Genomic DNA, 16,978 nt, shown 5'->3' on the forward strand with positions numbered 1-16,978 from the left:
GGTTCTTTCATTCTATATTTATTAGTTGGCATTCTTTGTAAAGAACTTTGCCTTTTCTTCTATCTGTCATGGGGTCTTTGTTTATTTAATGGATTTAATGAATTACTAACTTTATATAGATGTCTCACATGTCCCAGATCTGCTAAGTGTGAGCTCCTTTGAGCTGGTTTCTGGTTTTTTTGGTTTTGGTTTTTTGTTTGATTTTTTTCGCATGGAGAGGGTGAGAGGTGGGGAGCACTTTGTGGCACAAAATGCATCAGGCTCATCTTACACTCTCTGCTCCTGCCCCAACCCAAGGTCTGGGGTCAGCTGTTTCTTCAAGGAGCCCTGTTTTTTTAGTTATTATGTTTACCATGAAAGGGCAGAAGGTTTATGTTGCTCAGTTGCATTTGTACTGTCTTCCTGGCTTGTCTAGACTGAACACAGTCAGGAAGCCTGTCTGCATGAGGACAAGGAAGGGGCTCCATGAGGACTTACTGATTCAGTGTTTTCTCCAGCATTACCCTTAAGATAATTTTCTGTTGAAGGATAGTAAGTGTAAAACCTCTATCACTTTACTGTTTGAATATAAAATAACTCAACTGTCAGTGTGAAAAATTACACGAAGTCATTTTAGTCAAGATTTTTAGAGGAAGACTTAGATTATCTGTAGTGTTAAAATTGTTGATGAACTTCTAAATATTCAAGTAATCATGGGATAATTGCTAAGTTTACTTGTAGTTCTTTTTCCTTTAAAGAGGAAGATTCTAACATTACCTTAGTATAATACATTGTCACATAAACTGTCTCAGTTCTCAAAACTCTAAGGTATAAGTTGGTGTCTCATTCTATAGATGAAGAAAGTGCCTTAGAAATTGAATATCTGGTAAATGACATAGTTGGATTTAGATTTAGGTGTGTCTTGCACCTCCCATAGACAAACCTTTTCAGCTACACCACCCGTGATTGCTTGTGTCAGTATTGGATACAGATTTAGGGAATTTTTGAATTTCTGCTGCAGTTGGTAATACGTATTTATTGTTGAAGAAATTATTCGAAGTGTGGGCTGTGGCATCTTAAATATTTAGAGCTTTATCAACTTTTAGATATTTATCCGGTGGTATTTTAAGCACTCTACTTGAATGTAGTTTTTAACAGCCTTAGTAGAGCCGAGTTTTTTCAGCATTGGCCCTGTTAACATTTTGGGCTGGATAATTTTTTGTGGTGGAGGTTGTCCTGTGCAATGTAGGATGTTTATAGCAGCATCCCTGCCCTCTACTCAGTAGTTGTCAGTTGTACTCCCGATGGGAAACCTAAAATTAAAATGTCTTCAGATATTGCCACATGTCTCCTGGACTGGGCAATACTGCCTTCACTTGGGAACCATGGTGTAGGGTGATTTGGCTTTTTAAAAGTCTGCCGAATAAATGAAACCGTTTTGTTGGCATTACAGGGCTCTGTTGCAAATAAGTTCTATGTTCACAATGATATCTTCAGATACCAAGATGAGGTCTTTGGTGGCTTTGTCACTGAGCCTCAGGAGGGTAAGTAACTTGTCTAAATTTTTTTTTTTGATGGCCTCAGGTTGACCTGAAGAGTATAGGTTTCTTGATTTTCATAATTCTCTCTGTTTTTCATTAGTAACTTCTGATTGTCAAGACATAGGAAGGCTTTGAGATTTTTTAACCTACCTGAAGCTAACAGGTTAGCCTGGTTCACTGATACTGGTAGAAGACATAAAACTCCTAAGTCAGAAGTAGACAGGTTGTACTCACAGCAACAATAGTAACATTTTTTTGCCAGTTTCCATGGGACACTGAAGAAGTTACATGATACTTGCTTGCATTGCAATGTGGGGTGTATTACAAGGATAGAACTGTAAGTTAAAGAAATGGAAATATTGTGATGGCCAGCAGCCATGCCTGCCTTTTGTTCTGGAGGGAGACACTTCTTGAGGCTGTTTGCTGTGTAAATGTTCTTAAAAGATAGTCTAGAACAAAGGGTAGCCATTGCCTCAGCTGTAAGCTGTGCAGAAACACAAGAGACCCATGGAGAGATGTCTCTAAACATTTAAGAGTAATTAGCGTTTTAGTGTTTTCCGTATGGCTGGGACAAGACTGAGTGCTTTCTGTTTATTGTGTTAATACAGCAGCTTTACGGATAAGTACTTTAGGTACTGTTGTTCCCATTTAATAAATTAGGGCTTTGAGATGCACAGAATTTGCTAATGTAATATAGCTAGTTAGGTGGTAGAGCTGGGTTACTGGCATTGTGACCTCAGACTATGTTTTTAACCCAAACACTACAGTAGCTTTATTTCTGTCCTTAAAACCCATGTCACAATTTTACCCAATTGACCTGTTCTCTTTACTTTTTTATGTATGTGTACTTTTCCTATTTCATTGCCTTTTTGATAGTGATGAGCGTTGTGAGAGTATGTTTGTAAATAAGTAAGTACACATCACTTTAAATTTCTTTTCTCATTTAGAATCTGAAGAAGAAGTGGAAGAACCTGAAGAAAGACAGCAGACACCTGAGGTGGTCCCTGATGATTCTGGAACTTTCTATGATCAAACTGTCAGGTGAGGAAAACTTTGTTCCTTTGTCCAGAGCTGCCTGAGAATTCAGGTTGTTTAGTCTTTGTCTTTGTTGGAGGGCAGCCATAATGCTCAGAAGTCTCAGAAAATAATGATAATTTCCCAGAAGAAAGATTTGGCTTTTGGTCTCTGAGCTAACATAAATATATAACTTGTTTAATGTAGATTGTACTCTGAGGACTACTTAAATAGTATCCAGCAGTCACTTTGTGGTTTAGTTTTTTTCTTGGCCATAAGTGGAAAAATAGATTTAGGATTTATCAAGTTTTTAACATACCAAGGCATTGCATTAAGTGCTTTGGGAGGACTATAACGTGCACAAGGATTTAGGCAGAAACAGGCAGAAATTCAGACATGAGTTAAATAGCAATAAAGAATTTTATTTATTAGCCCAGAAAACAAATGTGTGACTGTGTATGTTAAGGTGTTTTTTTCCTTTTTTTTTTTTTTAATCTGTAACCGGAACAGAAATGTTTGGTAGTAATGAAATGAATTATTTACTTGGTGCCCAGTGTGAATATTAGTATTCAGTGCTTAAAGGATACGTTCAGATGTTTCTCAAGTTGTGGTGTTGGACTGAATACATTACTCACGTGGGTTGCTCCTTGAAAATGAAGATTTGTTGTCCTACCACAAACCTACCACATTAGAATTTCAGAGGGGAATACACTTACAGCTTTAACAGACATTTCCTGTGACTTATGTGGAAGTTTAAGAACTGTTCTGAATCATCACTGATGTCTTTTTTTCTCCAAAATTCTGTGTATGTTTATTGTGAGAGATTGTTTTGGTAGTGAAAACCCCGTAACATAAAATTTACCTTAACCATTTTTAAGTGTACTTTATAGTAGTGTTAAGTATTTGCACACGATTGTGCAACAGATCACTAGAACTTATCATCTTGCAAAACTGAAACTGTACCTATTAAACAACTCCCCTTTTCCCGCCTCCCCACAGCCTATTAGAATTTTGTTATATGTCGTAGGTAAATTGTAATAGTTTGGGGATTCTAACGGAGAAACACGGGTTTGGTTCATTTTGATCTGTTTGATGTATTTGCTTAATCAGAATTTAGCAAGTCTGACTGCAGGTAAGATTGCTCATTGAGGGTTTTTCTAATAAGTTATCTTGTTTTAATACTCAGATATGGAATTCTTAGATCTTTTTTGGTGGGGGAGGGGCTAATTTTAGGTTCAGATCTCTATAGTTAAATACTTGTGAATTTCTTGCTTAATCAATGGAGGCAGAATGATATTTCTCAAATTTTACTGTGACAGCAATGACTTAGAAGAACATTTAGAAGAACCTGTTGCTGAACCAGAGCCTGATCCTGAACCAGAACCGGAACAGGAACCTGTTTCTGAAGTCCAAGAGGAAAAGTCTGAGCCAGTGTTGGAAGAAAGTCCTCCTGAGGAGGCTCAGAAGAGCTCTTCTCCAGCACCTGCAGACGCAGCCCAGACCGTGCAGGAGGACTTGAGAGTATGCAGTGTGTCTTCATTCTTATTCTATTCCAGTCTATTTTTAAAAATCTCTTTTGTTGTTGACTTTTGTAGGTGCATTTTCATGTTGGTTGTTGAGGGAAATTTCTTACATACTGACCATGCCTCAGAAAGAAGTAAGATACATATTGCTTTATCAAATCAAAAGTAATTTTTTTCCCTCTTGTAAGGAAGCTTTGAATACTTTTTAGACCAGTAATTTCAGGTGCTGTTTTATCACCATATCAACAAACCCCTCATCTTTTTAATATTTCCTCTTAGAAGTTGCAAATTATTATGTGCTTGTTATAAGAAACAAGTGACTGTGTTTTTAAAAAATAACATGGTACAACAGATTTTTTTCATGCTCTTTTCTGTAAAATCCAATTGAGGATAACTTAATAGTAGAAGTGGAAACATTGTTGAAATATAACTACTTTCCAAATTAGAATCCATGATTTCAAAAGTTTGAAGCTTTTCAGTGACTCTCCCTGAATCACATCAGGATGATGTCACCTGTACTCACAGAACCTTTTACATTTGATACTCCATGAAGGAATGTTTTAGTGCCGTATTTAAGGGACCAGGGTTCTTCTAATGCCTTTTATCCTGACGGTTAATTCACTTGCCATCGTTCTAAGTAGAGGAACTGTTGGTAAAGTAAATAGGGTTCTTGGTCTCTGGAAGCTTTCATAGGTGAGCAGGAAAGAGAAATAGTGAATTGACCTCAGCTTGCAAGTGGAAAGGTAAATTGTCTGGATTGAGATTCTATGACAGGTTAGGTGGCTTAATTATAGTATTCCTGGAGAGAGGTAATGATATCTTGGATTAAAGTCCTGGCATTGGAGATGGAGATAAGATAATTAAGAAGTAAATAACAGAATTTGGTGGTTTTGATATGGCTTGAAAACATATTCTAGATAATTCTAAAGTTGGTGTAATTGGGTCAGTGTTTATGCTATATAGAGTTCAAGAGAATCAGAGGTTTTGGAAAGAGAAATTTTCTTTGATTCACAAACTTGAAATTGAGTGGAGTATAAGTAGCTTCTTAGACCGTCAGCTGTATTTTGCTGATACTTGATAACTAGTCTTAAGGGGTATTTGTACTAAATTTGAAAGTGGGGAGGAAGGAATGTCAAGTTACTTAAAAATTCCATCTTGCCTATGAAAATATGTGTATATTATGTACAAGAAATCAAAAGCTAATAGCTTTCATGTTGTTTTGATAATGATATAATCAGCTAATATTGTTGTGGTTCCCTTAGACCTTTTCTTGGGCATCTGTGACCAGTAAGAACCTTCCACCCAGTGGAGCTGTCCCAGTTACTGGGATACCACCTCATGTTGTTAAAGTCCCGGCTTCACAGGTGAGTTTCTGATTAAGCTCATATTAGGCAAATTTACTTGTATTTTCATGTAACGTGGTTTCAGTTATTTAGTGAAGGGTACAAGGTGGCTTTTATTTATTTTTTTTTGTGACAGAATTGTCATTTTCTAGTGTAAGCATTACTGTTAGCTAGGAAACTTCACAAGAAAAAAACTAAACTTGCTTTGCTTTTACACAAAAGTTAATGTATAAATTTTTTAGCCTCGTCCGGAGTCTAAGCCTGAGTCTCAGATTCCACCGCAGAGGCCTCAGAGGGATCAACGAGTTCGAGAACAGAGAATAAATGTTCCTCCCCAGAGGGGACCTAGACCAGGTGAGAGCTAAGAAGGATGGCTTCTCTAGTTTGGGGATGTTGAGGGTGAGAGCTTGTTGGAGGACAGTTGATATTTGTGTACTTAGATTAAAAAATGTATATATGTGTCTATATAGTGGAACTGATGTAATTATCTGTATTGAGCATTAGAGAAAAAAGTATTGAATGGAGCAGTTACTGAGAGGTGTCTTGTTTCTCTTCCAATTCATTGCTGTTTTTGTTTCCTCTTCAGTCCGTGAGGCTGGTGAGCAAGGTGATGCTGAACCGCGAAGAATCGTGAGACACCCTGACAGTCACCAGCTCTTCATTGGCAACCTGCCTCATGAGGTGGACAAATCAGAGCTTAAAGATTTTTTTCAAAGTAGGTTATTGAGTTTTAAATGCTAAATTCATCTAATACAGAGCTGTCCAGTAGAAGTAGAAAATGAGCCACATAGGTAATTTTAAGTTTTCTAGTGACATTCTTAAAAGGTAAAAAGAAACTGAATAATCTAATATTTTATTTAATCTCGTGTATCTAAAACATCTCAACTTCTGGAAGCATGAGCTTTGTTGCCTGTGGCTGTGCTGAGTCTGAAGTCCGGGGTGAATTTTGTACCTGGGGCGCATCTTACTTTGGATTAGCCGCATTCAGGTTCTCTGTAGCCGCATGGGACTGACTGGTGGCTGTCATTTTGGACAGTGTGCATGTAACGTTTAGATGGAATGTTCTGAGTTATTTGAGAATTGTGTTTCACTTGCAGATTATGGGAATGTGGTGGAGCTGCGCATTAACAGCGGCGGGAAGTTGCCCAATTTTGGGTTTGTTGTGTTTGATGACTCGGAGCCTGTTCAGAAGGTCCTTAGCAACAGGGTAAGCAGCTTTTCATCTTGATTTTGTTAAAAATAAGAATGTATCTTTGCTCTTTTAATGTATTCATTCTTAAAAATTAAAATTATGTCTTATATATATAAAGTGCAATTTATTCCAGCATGTTGGGGTAATATTTCCCATCACTGCCTGGGAATTTAAAAAAACAAAACTGCTGTCTTAAGTAACCGAGTTTTTGATGTTAAGAGTACTTTCTCTAATAATAGAGGGATTTGTACAATGACAGTTTTTTGTACTAACACAATTACTATGTTCTTAAAAGGGCCCTTCCCTTCCCCCACATCTTTCGTTAGTTGAAAAACACTTTGTAGCAATAGTAGTAGAAGGGAAGAACAAAAGTGTAAGTACTGTTAATTTAGTGAGATGGATGTGGGATTTTTAAGACCTCACTTTTTTCAGTTGAGGTGAAATTCACATAGCAAAATTAACTTTTAAAATGTACAGTTCAGTGGCGTTTAATACAGATTGTTGTGCAACTATCACGTATCTAGTTGCAAAACATTTTCATCCATAGTAAGCCCCTTATCCTTTAAGCGGTCCCTTCCCATATCCTCTCCCCAGCCCTTGGCAACCACTAATCTGCTTTCAGTGTCTGCAAATTAAAACTACAGATGTTATTAACCATGTTACAGAAATGGTGTAGATCTTTATTTCCCGGAGACTCTCCAAAACCTCCAATGTTCCTCAGAGTGTTAATAGATATGCCACAATGTTTAATGTTGTCATAACATTTAAGTGAGCCTTAATCTACAAATGTGCATTATGTATCAAACTGTTTGACCATTATCTTTGTGAAGCATCTCCTGCAAAACAGGAATGAGGAGATAATAGTGGGTTATCTCACCCAGGACAGAGTACTGAACCTAGAAAAGTTCAGTAGGCTTTGTGGATAAATCTACCATTGAGCGTGCAGTAGATCCAGAGACCACTTTTTGGTGCATCCTTGAATTTTATAGTCTTAGATGGGATGATATTCCCAATTGGCCAGACGAGGTCAGACCTGATAATTGGCTTCCTAGTTAATTATCCAGGATGGGGGTTTGTTTCATTTAATGCATGTGGGTAAGTCATGGCATCATTATGCTTAAGAATTGTTGAGGTCAAGTTCCTCAGAGAGGGACTGTTTTAAGTATGCCTGGCACTTTTTTTCATTTAGATTGCTTCTGTCTTTGTGATACCTCCTCAGAGATGTCTTCAATAACTGCCTTTTAAACACTTCCAATCCTAACCTCTTATTTTTCAGACTTGAAATGATTTTATTTTTCCCATTTTATCTAGAACAGTGCTTCACATTAGTGTTGTGTGATTTATATAATGTGTATATAAAATATATGTGAATATTTGTTAAAATATGTATTTATAAATGTATACATTTAAGTAATTAGAATTAAAAATGTAATTTAGACTTGGAGCTCAAAAGAGGCTCCCTGGCTCCACCCCCACCACGTAAGCTTTTCCTCACGTGTGCTTTCAGATTACTGATGTGGGCTTTGGAAACCTCAAATTTAGCTTGCCTTTCCCTCATCCCACGGTATTGGTAGAAATCTACCATACTCCCTTCAGTAATTTTTTATGAGCCCAGAAATAGCCCACATATGAGCAGTCGTGTTTGACGTGCTGTGTGGTGTTTGACATGCTGTGTGTGTGGCATAGTGGTTCAGAGCTTACACTTCCCTGTCAGGACACCTTGGTTTACATTGCTCTTAAATCAGTCCCTAGCATTGTGACCCATGTGGTCTAAGTTACTTAACCTCCCTGGCCCATAGTTTGCTGGTCTCTATAAACTAGGTGTAATGATAGCTCTCAAGGGGTTGTTAATGAAGATTAAATGAGATAACAAATGTCAAGCATCTAGAACATTTGTGCATAGTAAGAACTGTTGAATCTTTATTTAAAAAAATATTTCAGTTAGAAAAGCAGTGAATGCCAGCATGGAGTATAAATCAAGTTCATTGGAACCTTGAGAACCCCCTTTGTTGTCTACTTTAGCTCTGTTGGTGAAAAAGAAGGCCTAAGACTTAGTGTGGGTGTATCTTCTTTTTCTTTGCTAAGATCTGATATGTTTATTATCTTAAGTATTTTTCAAGATTCTATTAAGTTAGATAGCATTTTGTTAAAGTTATATTTAGATGAAGTTTGTGATGTTTTTGAAACATGTATGTACTTTGCAGAAATATGCGCAGCACCATCATTCCACATTTGGTGATGATGGGATTTTATTCTAAGCCTCCAAATCCATGGAAAAGGTGGCAATTTTTATTTATATTATTCTATTTATATAATTTTAAAGGAATATAAGATTTGCTTTAATAAATACAGTGAAAACAACTTATGCTGCTGTGTTGTTTAATTTGAGTTTTTTTAAATAGGTTGCATACCTAACTGCATTTCCGTGTATTTGTCAATGGGAAAGTTACGTGTTCTGCGTTTGAGACAGAGATGGAACTGTGAAGATGTAGCTGATTTGTACGCTGCTGGTTCTTTAAAATAGCTTTGTTTCCTCTTTGATAGTCAGTGGTCCATAAGCCCTCTGTGTAAATCTGCTCACCTTGATTCTTACAGCCCATCATGTTCAGAGGTGAGGTTCGCCTGAATGTGGAAGAAAAGAAGACTAGAGCCGCCCGGGAAGGGGACCGTCGAGATAATCGCCTGCGGGGACCTGGAGGCCCTCGAGGTGGGCTGGGTGGTGGAATGAGAGGCCCACCCCGTGGAGGCATGGTGCAGAAACCAGGATTTGGAGTGGGACGGGGCCTGGCTCCAAGGCAGTGAATTCCTCTTCACTGATTTTCACACAGCAGTACAAATCCTAGCTCCTTCCAAATGGTGAATTTCTTCAGCCAACCTTTGGTATCTTGGAATATGACCCTAGTCTATTATAAACTGCTTCAGTTTGTACAATTTTACTTTTTGTGTTAAAATGGTGTGTGCTCCTTCCCGCCCTCCCTTCCCTCTCCTCACCTTTAAATCCTTCACTTCCAATTTTGTGGAATGATATTTTAGGAAAAACAGATTTTTAAAGAAGAAAAAAAAGACTGAATTTCCTTGCTTTATTTGCGTATACAGACTGGATTTTTTTTTTTTTTAAACAGCCATTTCCCCAAAGGAATGTGTCTTGCTTATTACTGACATTTGGTATGTTTCATTCATTGGAATATTTCTTACTTATTTTCTACGTGTTTCAAAAGCCTGTGAGAATAACAGGATTTGATAAACATTTTGAAGGCAGAAAAAACCCAAATTATTTCTTCTTTGAGAGTCATGACTACCTTCTGGTATGGAGCAATTGCCATTGGAAAAATTGACAATTTTGTTGATTCTCACTGGTATGGTTAAAAACTGAATAAAAGGTATTAGTGGAGTTTTTTTTTTACTTCTATGTGGTCACAAAACAATTCTAAAACCTACTGTTTTTACCATTGAAATTTAAATTGTGAGTTAGGTTTTAAATGTCTAGAATGCAACTGATAGGCTTTTCTTGAACTGTTAGGTTTTTTTTTTTTTGAAGTAGAGTTTTTTCATGTTTAATTTGTTTGTAAAAAAAGGAAAAACACAAAAAAAAATTTTTTTGAAGTCTGAATAACCCAAAACCGGAGCAAAACTGTTGTGCCTTCTATTTATCTTTGATTCCAGTCTTGGCAATTGTTTAAAGAAAGATAATAAAAAAAAAAAAACAACCCTAGATTTGTTCTGTCAGGTTCAGAGTATGTTGGGAATTGCAGAATCCCTCTTTCACCCTGTATGTCTTCTGTTCATTTATTATGCCTTATTCTGAAATTAAGTCTCAAACTGGAATGCCTTTCAGAACAGATGCTTCTGTAGAGGTCCTTTGTCCTGAATAGTTCAGCATTTGTATTGAGTTTTATTTCAATATCTATTCAAAGTCCTAATCGTAGCCCATTAGAAAGAGTGTGACTTTAATACTGGACTTCACAGATGTGCTCAAGTTTTTTTTTTTTTAAATCATGGCAATTTGGTAAATTTTCTATTTTGTTATGGTTCCTTTTATTGATGGGATGCAGTGGGTGTTACTTGGAAATGGCCAATTTTTATTAAAATGTTTCTGGAAGAAAATTTAATCTGGCAACATAGACTAACACTCGCTTTGCATATAGCATGTTACTGTTGAGTGCTGTGTGTGAGGTGGGTGAAGATTTTGTTTATACATTTGTGAAGCAAGCCTTTGTGTGATGACTTGTCATTACTAATTGAAGGGCGATGAAGTTGTCAAATTTAACTTATTTATTTTCTTCTTAACAGTATTCACCTTTAGGACTGTTTGAGGATAGTATATGAGTAGGAATAGGGAATGTTTTGTTTGTTTTGCTGTTACTGGGAAACTGGGTTTGCTGAAAAGTGTAGTCTTAAACTAAAGTGAAGTTTGATGTTATCAATTGGTCCTCAGTACCTCAAATATTTGAAAATTGGCAACATCCCCTTTACATAAAGAAATTTACATAACTGAATCACATAGCTGTTTTTTGGATCAGTTTAAATTACTAACTGGTAACCTCTTCATTTGACCCAGGCCAGGGATAATTGGAAGAAATTCAGCTTGTACTTTTGTAGCTTATATTAAGCTTGTGGTGGAAAGAAGAAAACTTAGCCTGAGTTGTTTTTGAAAGAAAATAACTTGTGGTAACTGTTAGGTGTTAAATTATGGATAACCTGAAATTTTTTTTTGTAAGTGAACACTAACCATGCAATTTAAAATAGAAGTTCTTCCTTCTCAGAGCATTAAGGGTACTAACGAGATGCAGTGTTTCTCAACTTGGGGCTGTTGTGCTATATCCTGGAGGACAGTTAGGGATATGTGAGATTAGGGGCTGCGTTGGAGGGAGATGCACACACTGCTTCTGGCATTTAGTGGGTGGGGGCCAGCGATGCCAAATGTTCTGTGAAATGAAGCAACCCCATTGAGAGCTTGTATATCCCTACTCCTGTAATTCATGGTGGGCAGGGTGGTGGAGTAGGACAACTCGGGTGAAGACTCACTCCTCTGAGATAGTGCCTCAGAAAAGTAAATTAGCAAGTAGAAATCTCTCAGGAATTACAGTGACATCTGCTGTGAGGAGTTAATAGTCTCACTTTATTTGTACCAATGTGTCTGTTTTAAATTTGGACAGGTTAGTAGCAGTATACTAGACGCTTGTAATTTATTGCAGGGAACTTTTGCATAATCACAGAAAAGAAAAGTTTGCTTCAGTAATTTCAAGTTATCAGAATTGGAATATTGTGGAGTTTTGAATAGCATTGGACTTTATAAATAGGAATCATGGTTAACACTATTAGGAATCCCGATGCCATTGTTCACATTGTTGCTGATGGAATAAACGTGACGCCCTAGAATACACATACATTCACACATTGAAAGTAAAGTATGTTAGGGCAGGTCTTGTGTAGGCAGCATCAGCTCATCACATTCAACACAATTTGTCGTCAGTAGGAATGACCCAGTATACTGTTCTGCTGAGCTTAAGGCCCTTCACCCATGAATATTTTAACTGGGTAAGACTAGTTTGGTTCAGTGGGTCTCAGTCTTTTAAGACGTGTTGAAAATAAATCAGTCTTGGGCCATATGAAAATACTTTTGTTTGCTTTTACAGTGAGGTTGGGCTTTACTTGTGTTTCCTGCGTTCTCAGCTTTTTGAGCTGTTGCTGGGGAGTGGTGAATTGGATACTACAAAAATAATTATATGGCTTTTTGGGTGAGTAGGTTACTACCACAGTGTTAGTTGAATTGCACTTTAGTTTTAGGTTAGAAAACTAATTTTCACAACTACCCTGTGGATTAGGTACCATTCCCCCGCTCCCCCCCCCCCCCAATAGATGAAGTGACATCAGAGCAGTTAAATGACTTGGGCCTCAAAGTCATCCCAGTAGCAAGGAGCAGACTGGCCTTCATAACTGAATGCTTTTCCTCTAGAACCATAGTGCCTGCGTATTTACATTTAAATCACAGTAAGGGAACAGGACATGACCATGATAAATAACTACCCTATAGAGACTTGACTGGTGTGAAACATTCAAAGCAAGGTTACTTACTGTTCTCTGTTCCTTTAGGATAAACAGGATAAGTAAACATTGATTTTGTAGGGCTTCTTTTGATCTGCAGATTCTATGGTAACAGTAACAATGACTTACTAGATTTTCTCATCTGTTTGATAACACATTTAGTTCAATTTAATCTAGATGTGGAAGATGAACAAACTTGTATTATAGCATCATCCCAGGTGAGTTTTTAATAGTTGTGTTTTGTACTTATACTTGCCATCTTCTGATACTTTTCTTCATCCCTTTGAAAACCCTTGTAGAGTTTAATGATTAGTGGAAAACATGGCACTTTATAGAAAAGTTTGTTAGAATCTATATCAAAGTTTTAAATTTGTAGGCCATTTTTGCTGAGTGGCTTATTTCTTTTAAGAAAATGGTTGAATTTGTCAAATCTACTGATCTAAAAAAATATTTATATTAAAGTTTATTTTTATGCTACTTAATCTCTACAGGAACTGCACACAAATGAGATAATTGTTGAATTTTTTAGTATAACAGTTTTGAACCTTGTGAATGAAGCAACTTCAACATTTATTTGAATATGGGGTTCTAGGTTACTGCCTAATATACCATAAATTGGCAGTGGACAATTAGAGTTAGTCTTGAAATGTTTTAGAAACCTTAAGGAATGAAAGTATTAGAAACTTAATGTCTTATGTGGGATAAGGTTGCTGAGAAAGTAATGGCCATGTTGTACTAGATAAATGAGGATTTCTGGTTTTAAGGTAGGTAGTACCTTTTGGAATTTGTATTTGTTTGCTGTGGTATTGAGGTTCTGGGGACCAAGTGTAGAATTGTGAACTCTTCGTAGACTACATTAAAGGAGAAATGGTGGCACATGTGAGATGTAAACTTTTATTTACAGTCTTTTTAGTCTATGTGTATCTAGCTCAGGATAATGCTCAAATTAGACTGCTTTGCTTATGCTTTCATAAAACGGTCTTTCATAATGGCCTAAGTGAGTAGCAGGCTGATTAAGAGGTGGGCTAAGCTGGTTTCGGTTTTGATTATGTTTCTGTATTGGCTTAGAATCAAGATTGTTCGCCTTTTTGATTGCATGACTTGTTTTTAAAACCTTGGACAGTCTACCTTCCTCCAGTTTCCACTTGAACCTGGTAGTTTTTTCAGTTCCCTGTGAGAGGAAAATAGTATTGGAAATCAGTTCCACTGTTACCCCATAAACCAGTTACAGAAATCTATACATGTTTAGAACTTTGCAATATGTCCACTGTTGCAGATTCCTAAGGGACTTGCATCCCGTTTTGAAAAAAGTAAATTAAGGATTAAGGGATGCTTACCAAAAATTCACTACTGAATTACTTAAAGAAGTATTTATTTCTCAGAAACCCACTTACAGGAAGTTTGCCTCTATTTTTGGTAGTAATTATTTAATTAATCTGGATATAAGTTTTAACTATTGCTGTAATTAACCACTTTGGTTACTGATAATCCACCTAAGCTTTGAAATGACCGGTTTGACTTTAGATTTGGTTTAAATTCTGAAATGTTTTTATAAAGAATGATGATTTTAAATGAAGACACAAGGAAGTAGTGAAGAAAAAAAGGACTTCCTTTCTTTAAAGATTCAATGCATACTTTAAGTAGATTATGTAGAACACATAATGTTAAAAATCATATGGGTAGATCGTGGATTTTGAAGAGGAGTAGGGGTGGAGGTGGAATTTACCTGATGGAATAGGAATCATCTTGTTGTATGGAAAAAAAATCATAATTTTCAGTGAGAAATGTCAGAATAAGGCCTTAAAGTTTTTCTTTTCCCATTCTGATTATTAACAGAAGAAACAGGAGAGACTCAGAATTCTTTGAATCGTAGAGTGTTAGTGCTGGAAAGGACTAAGGTGATTTGTACGCCTTCATTTTTCAAAAGATAGACTGCCTGTAGAATTATTGATTAGTGCAGAGTTTCAAATAAGCTTATAGAAGTAACGTGGAGCACCTTCAGGAATTGCCAGTCTGCCCTAGGTTTGCTCTTGGAAGCCAGAACTGTTACAGGTTAGGATGTGGGGAGAAAAGGGAAGGAGTCAAAAATTTTATATGCTCACCCAGTTGCTTGTCTTGCTCGTTTTCCATACCCAGGTTTTCTCTCTTTTCTTAGAACTGTCTTAATGCCCAGTTCTACCAGGGCCTGTTGTCAATAAGGACATTAACTTGTGCTCCCCTCAGGGATGGGTTTACTACTAGCTGTCAGAAAGCTATTGGGTATCCTAATGTGTTAATAGCTGAAACTCAGCTGTAATTTTCTCCTGAATCCTTCAGCATTTTGCATTCTGTACATTGTGGTGCTTTTTCCACCTTGTATTGTTATATCTGTAAGCTCCTAAGGGGCAGCAATTTGGTCTTAGGCATGTACCCTGATCAGTGCCTGCAGCACCATGTATGAATCAGGCTCTAATCTTCCTTTCCAGTGATTTTGCTGTTCTTCACGGAAGGATGCTCCAGCCATGCTGAGCTACTTAACGGATCCTCTAATAAGCCAGGCATTGCTGATTCTGTGGCTTAAAGTGCCTTGTCTTCCCTGAAGGTAGACTTGCATTTGCATTGCCCCTCACCCCCGCATCTCTTGCAGTCAAAGCCACGTTTTTTTCAAGACCTAGTTCCAGAGCTTGTTTTTTCCTCCCTTAAGAGAGAAAAGATTTTTTATAGGAGTGGCTAGCCCATTTTTAGGGGTTGATTTGGCCAGAATTTGAAGCGAGGAACAAACTTATTCTCATCTGCTTTCCTTCCACATCGTCCCTCCTGTGAGATGTCCCAACCTTCATTTAAAAATACGTGTTCCTAGAATACTTCATACCTTTCTCATAGCTTATAACTTACACTTTGAACCTAGAATTAGAACAGACGCATGTCTGTTTTACTACCTTACTAGACCATAAGCTCCTAGAGGACAAGGACTGGAGAATTCATCTGTGTTCCTCCAGGAGGCACAGTGACTTGCACAGAGGCGTGCTTAAGTGGTGACTCATTGAGTTGAATAAATCAGTGTATTTCGGTTTATATTCTCACAGGAGGCATGCCTAGAGATCAGACTTACTGCAGTAGCTTTTAGTCACTATGGCGTTTTGGAGTGGAGGGGATTGTTGGGAAATTTTGAGGGGTGGGCAAAGGGAGGAAGTCATTGGTCATTGTGAGGTACTTCCATCCCTGGTCTGGGTAGTTAGCTCTTTCTTTCTGATTGTGCCCAGTATATCTGGGGTACTTCGTTTCTGTGCACAAGACCTATACGTGCCAAGTTTCATTTCGTTTCACAGACCTCGTCCTTTGTTCTCAGTTTGTCATCACCCGTGCTGTGAGTCTACATCACCTGCTTCCGTTTGCTTCCTCCCACATCCAGTCTCTAGCTAAGTCCTGTCAGTTCTACCTCAGGTCTTTGGCATCTCTTTCCCGCTCACCTACATAATGTAGTGGCCTCTCCTGCCTTTACCTCTCCCCAGCCTACTTTCTACACAGTATTAGACTCATCTTACTGAAACCTAGCTCTGATCGTGTATCCCATGTTTGTGTTCTATCTCCCCTACTAGACTGTAAGCTCCTTACGGGCAGGGTCTGTGTCCGAGTCATCTTTGTATCTCCCATAGCACCTATCAATAAATATGTCTTGAATGAACAGCATAAAGCCTTGTCAAGTGAAATGATGTTTTCCAGGTGATATGTAGGTTTCTCTCAGGTAATTGCAAGACGTCAGAAGTTCTCCGACTTCAAAAGTTCTCCCATATGTAAAGTTGGTTAAACGGTAACAACTATAAGTTAACCACAGAGAAAATTTCAGAAAACTTTAATTTTTTTCCATTGGAATCAGCATGGATATGTGTATATGGATGGTTCAATAAATATATTTTTATATACATGTATCACAGAAATTTTACATTCCATCTTCAAACTGCAGAAATAGATTTTTTTTTTTTTACAAGCCAAAAAGTAACTGCCATAACGTTTATGATTTCATGCAAAAAACAGGGAAGAATTAGGGACTAAAGGGAATTAGTTGCTCAAGGTTAAGAGTCCAGTGAGAAGTAAAAATGCTACAATAAGGAAGCGATTGCTTAACACGCTGCTTAAGGTGGTAGCCGAACAAATTTTTACCTGCAGCATTAAGGCCATACCAAATGTACACATATATACAAAGACATTTCCATATAAAAGACATACTATCACATTTTCTTATGGGAAAGGATGAGGAGCTTTGTGAGTAATTCTGACCCAATTTTCCAGGCCAGTTAATTGTGTAAGGTGTCCCCAGGCTGCTGCTTAGAAATGTCTTCTACTTTGGCTAGCTGTCAGTTT

The 16,978-nt window shown here is 37.4% G+C and overlaps 1 protein-coding gene across 2 annotated transcripts in view; it reads left to right on the forward strand.

Annotated features, from left to right (window-relative positions):
* Nucleotides 1-16,306, forward strand: part of G3BP1 (G3BP stress granule assembly factor 1) — a 34,273-nt gene extending 17,967 nt beyond the window's left edge. For both annotated transcript variants that reach the window (XM_006174612.3, XM_032477150.1), the window contains exons 5-12: nucleotides 1,433-1,523; nucleotides 2,468-2,561; nucleotides 3,854-4,055; nucleotides 5,320-5,421; nucleotides 5,643-5,754; nucleotides 5,987-6,115; nucleotides 6,498-6,607; nucleotides 9,188-16,306. In XM_006174612.3, the coding sequence (XP_006174674.1) occupies nucleotides 1,433-1,523; nucleotides 2,468-2,561; nucleotides 3,854-4,055; nucleotides 5,320-5,421; nucleotides 5,643-5,754; nucleotides 5,987-6,115; nucleotides 6,498-6,607; nucleotides 9,188-9,394 (1,047 nt within the window). In that variant the 3' untranslated portion in view covers nucleotides 9,395-16,306. The remainder of the gene's footprint in view (nucleotides 1-1,432; nucleotides 1,524-2,467; nucleotides 2,562-3,853; nucleotides 4,056-5,319; nucleotides 5,422-5,642; nucleotides 5,755-5,986; nucleotides 6,116-6,497; nucleotides 6,608-9,187) is intronic.
* The last annotated feature ends 672 nt before the right edge of the window (nucleotides 16,307-16,978 follow it).

The sequence above is a fragment of the Camelus ferus genome, chromosome 3, assembly GCF_009834535.1.
Source record: "Camelus ferus isolate YT-003-E chromosome 3, BCGSAC_Cfer_1.0, whole genome shotgun sequence".
NCBI lineage: Eukaryota > Metazoa > Chordata > Mammalia > Artiodactyla > Camelidae > Camelus > Camelus ferus.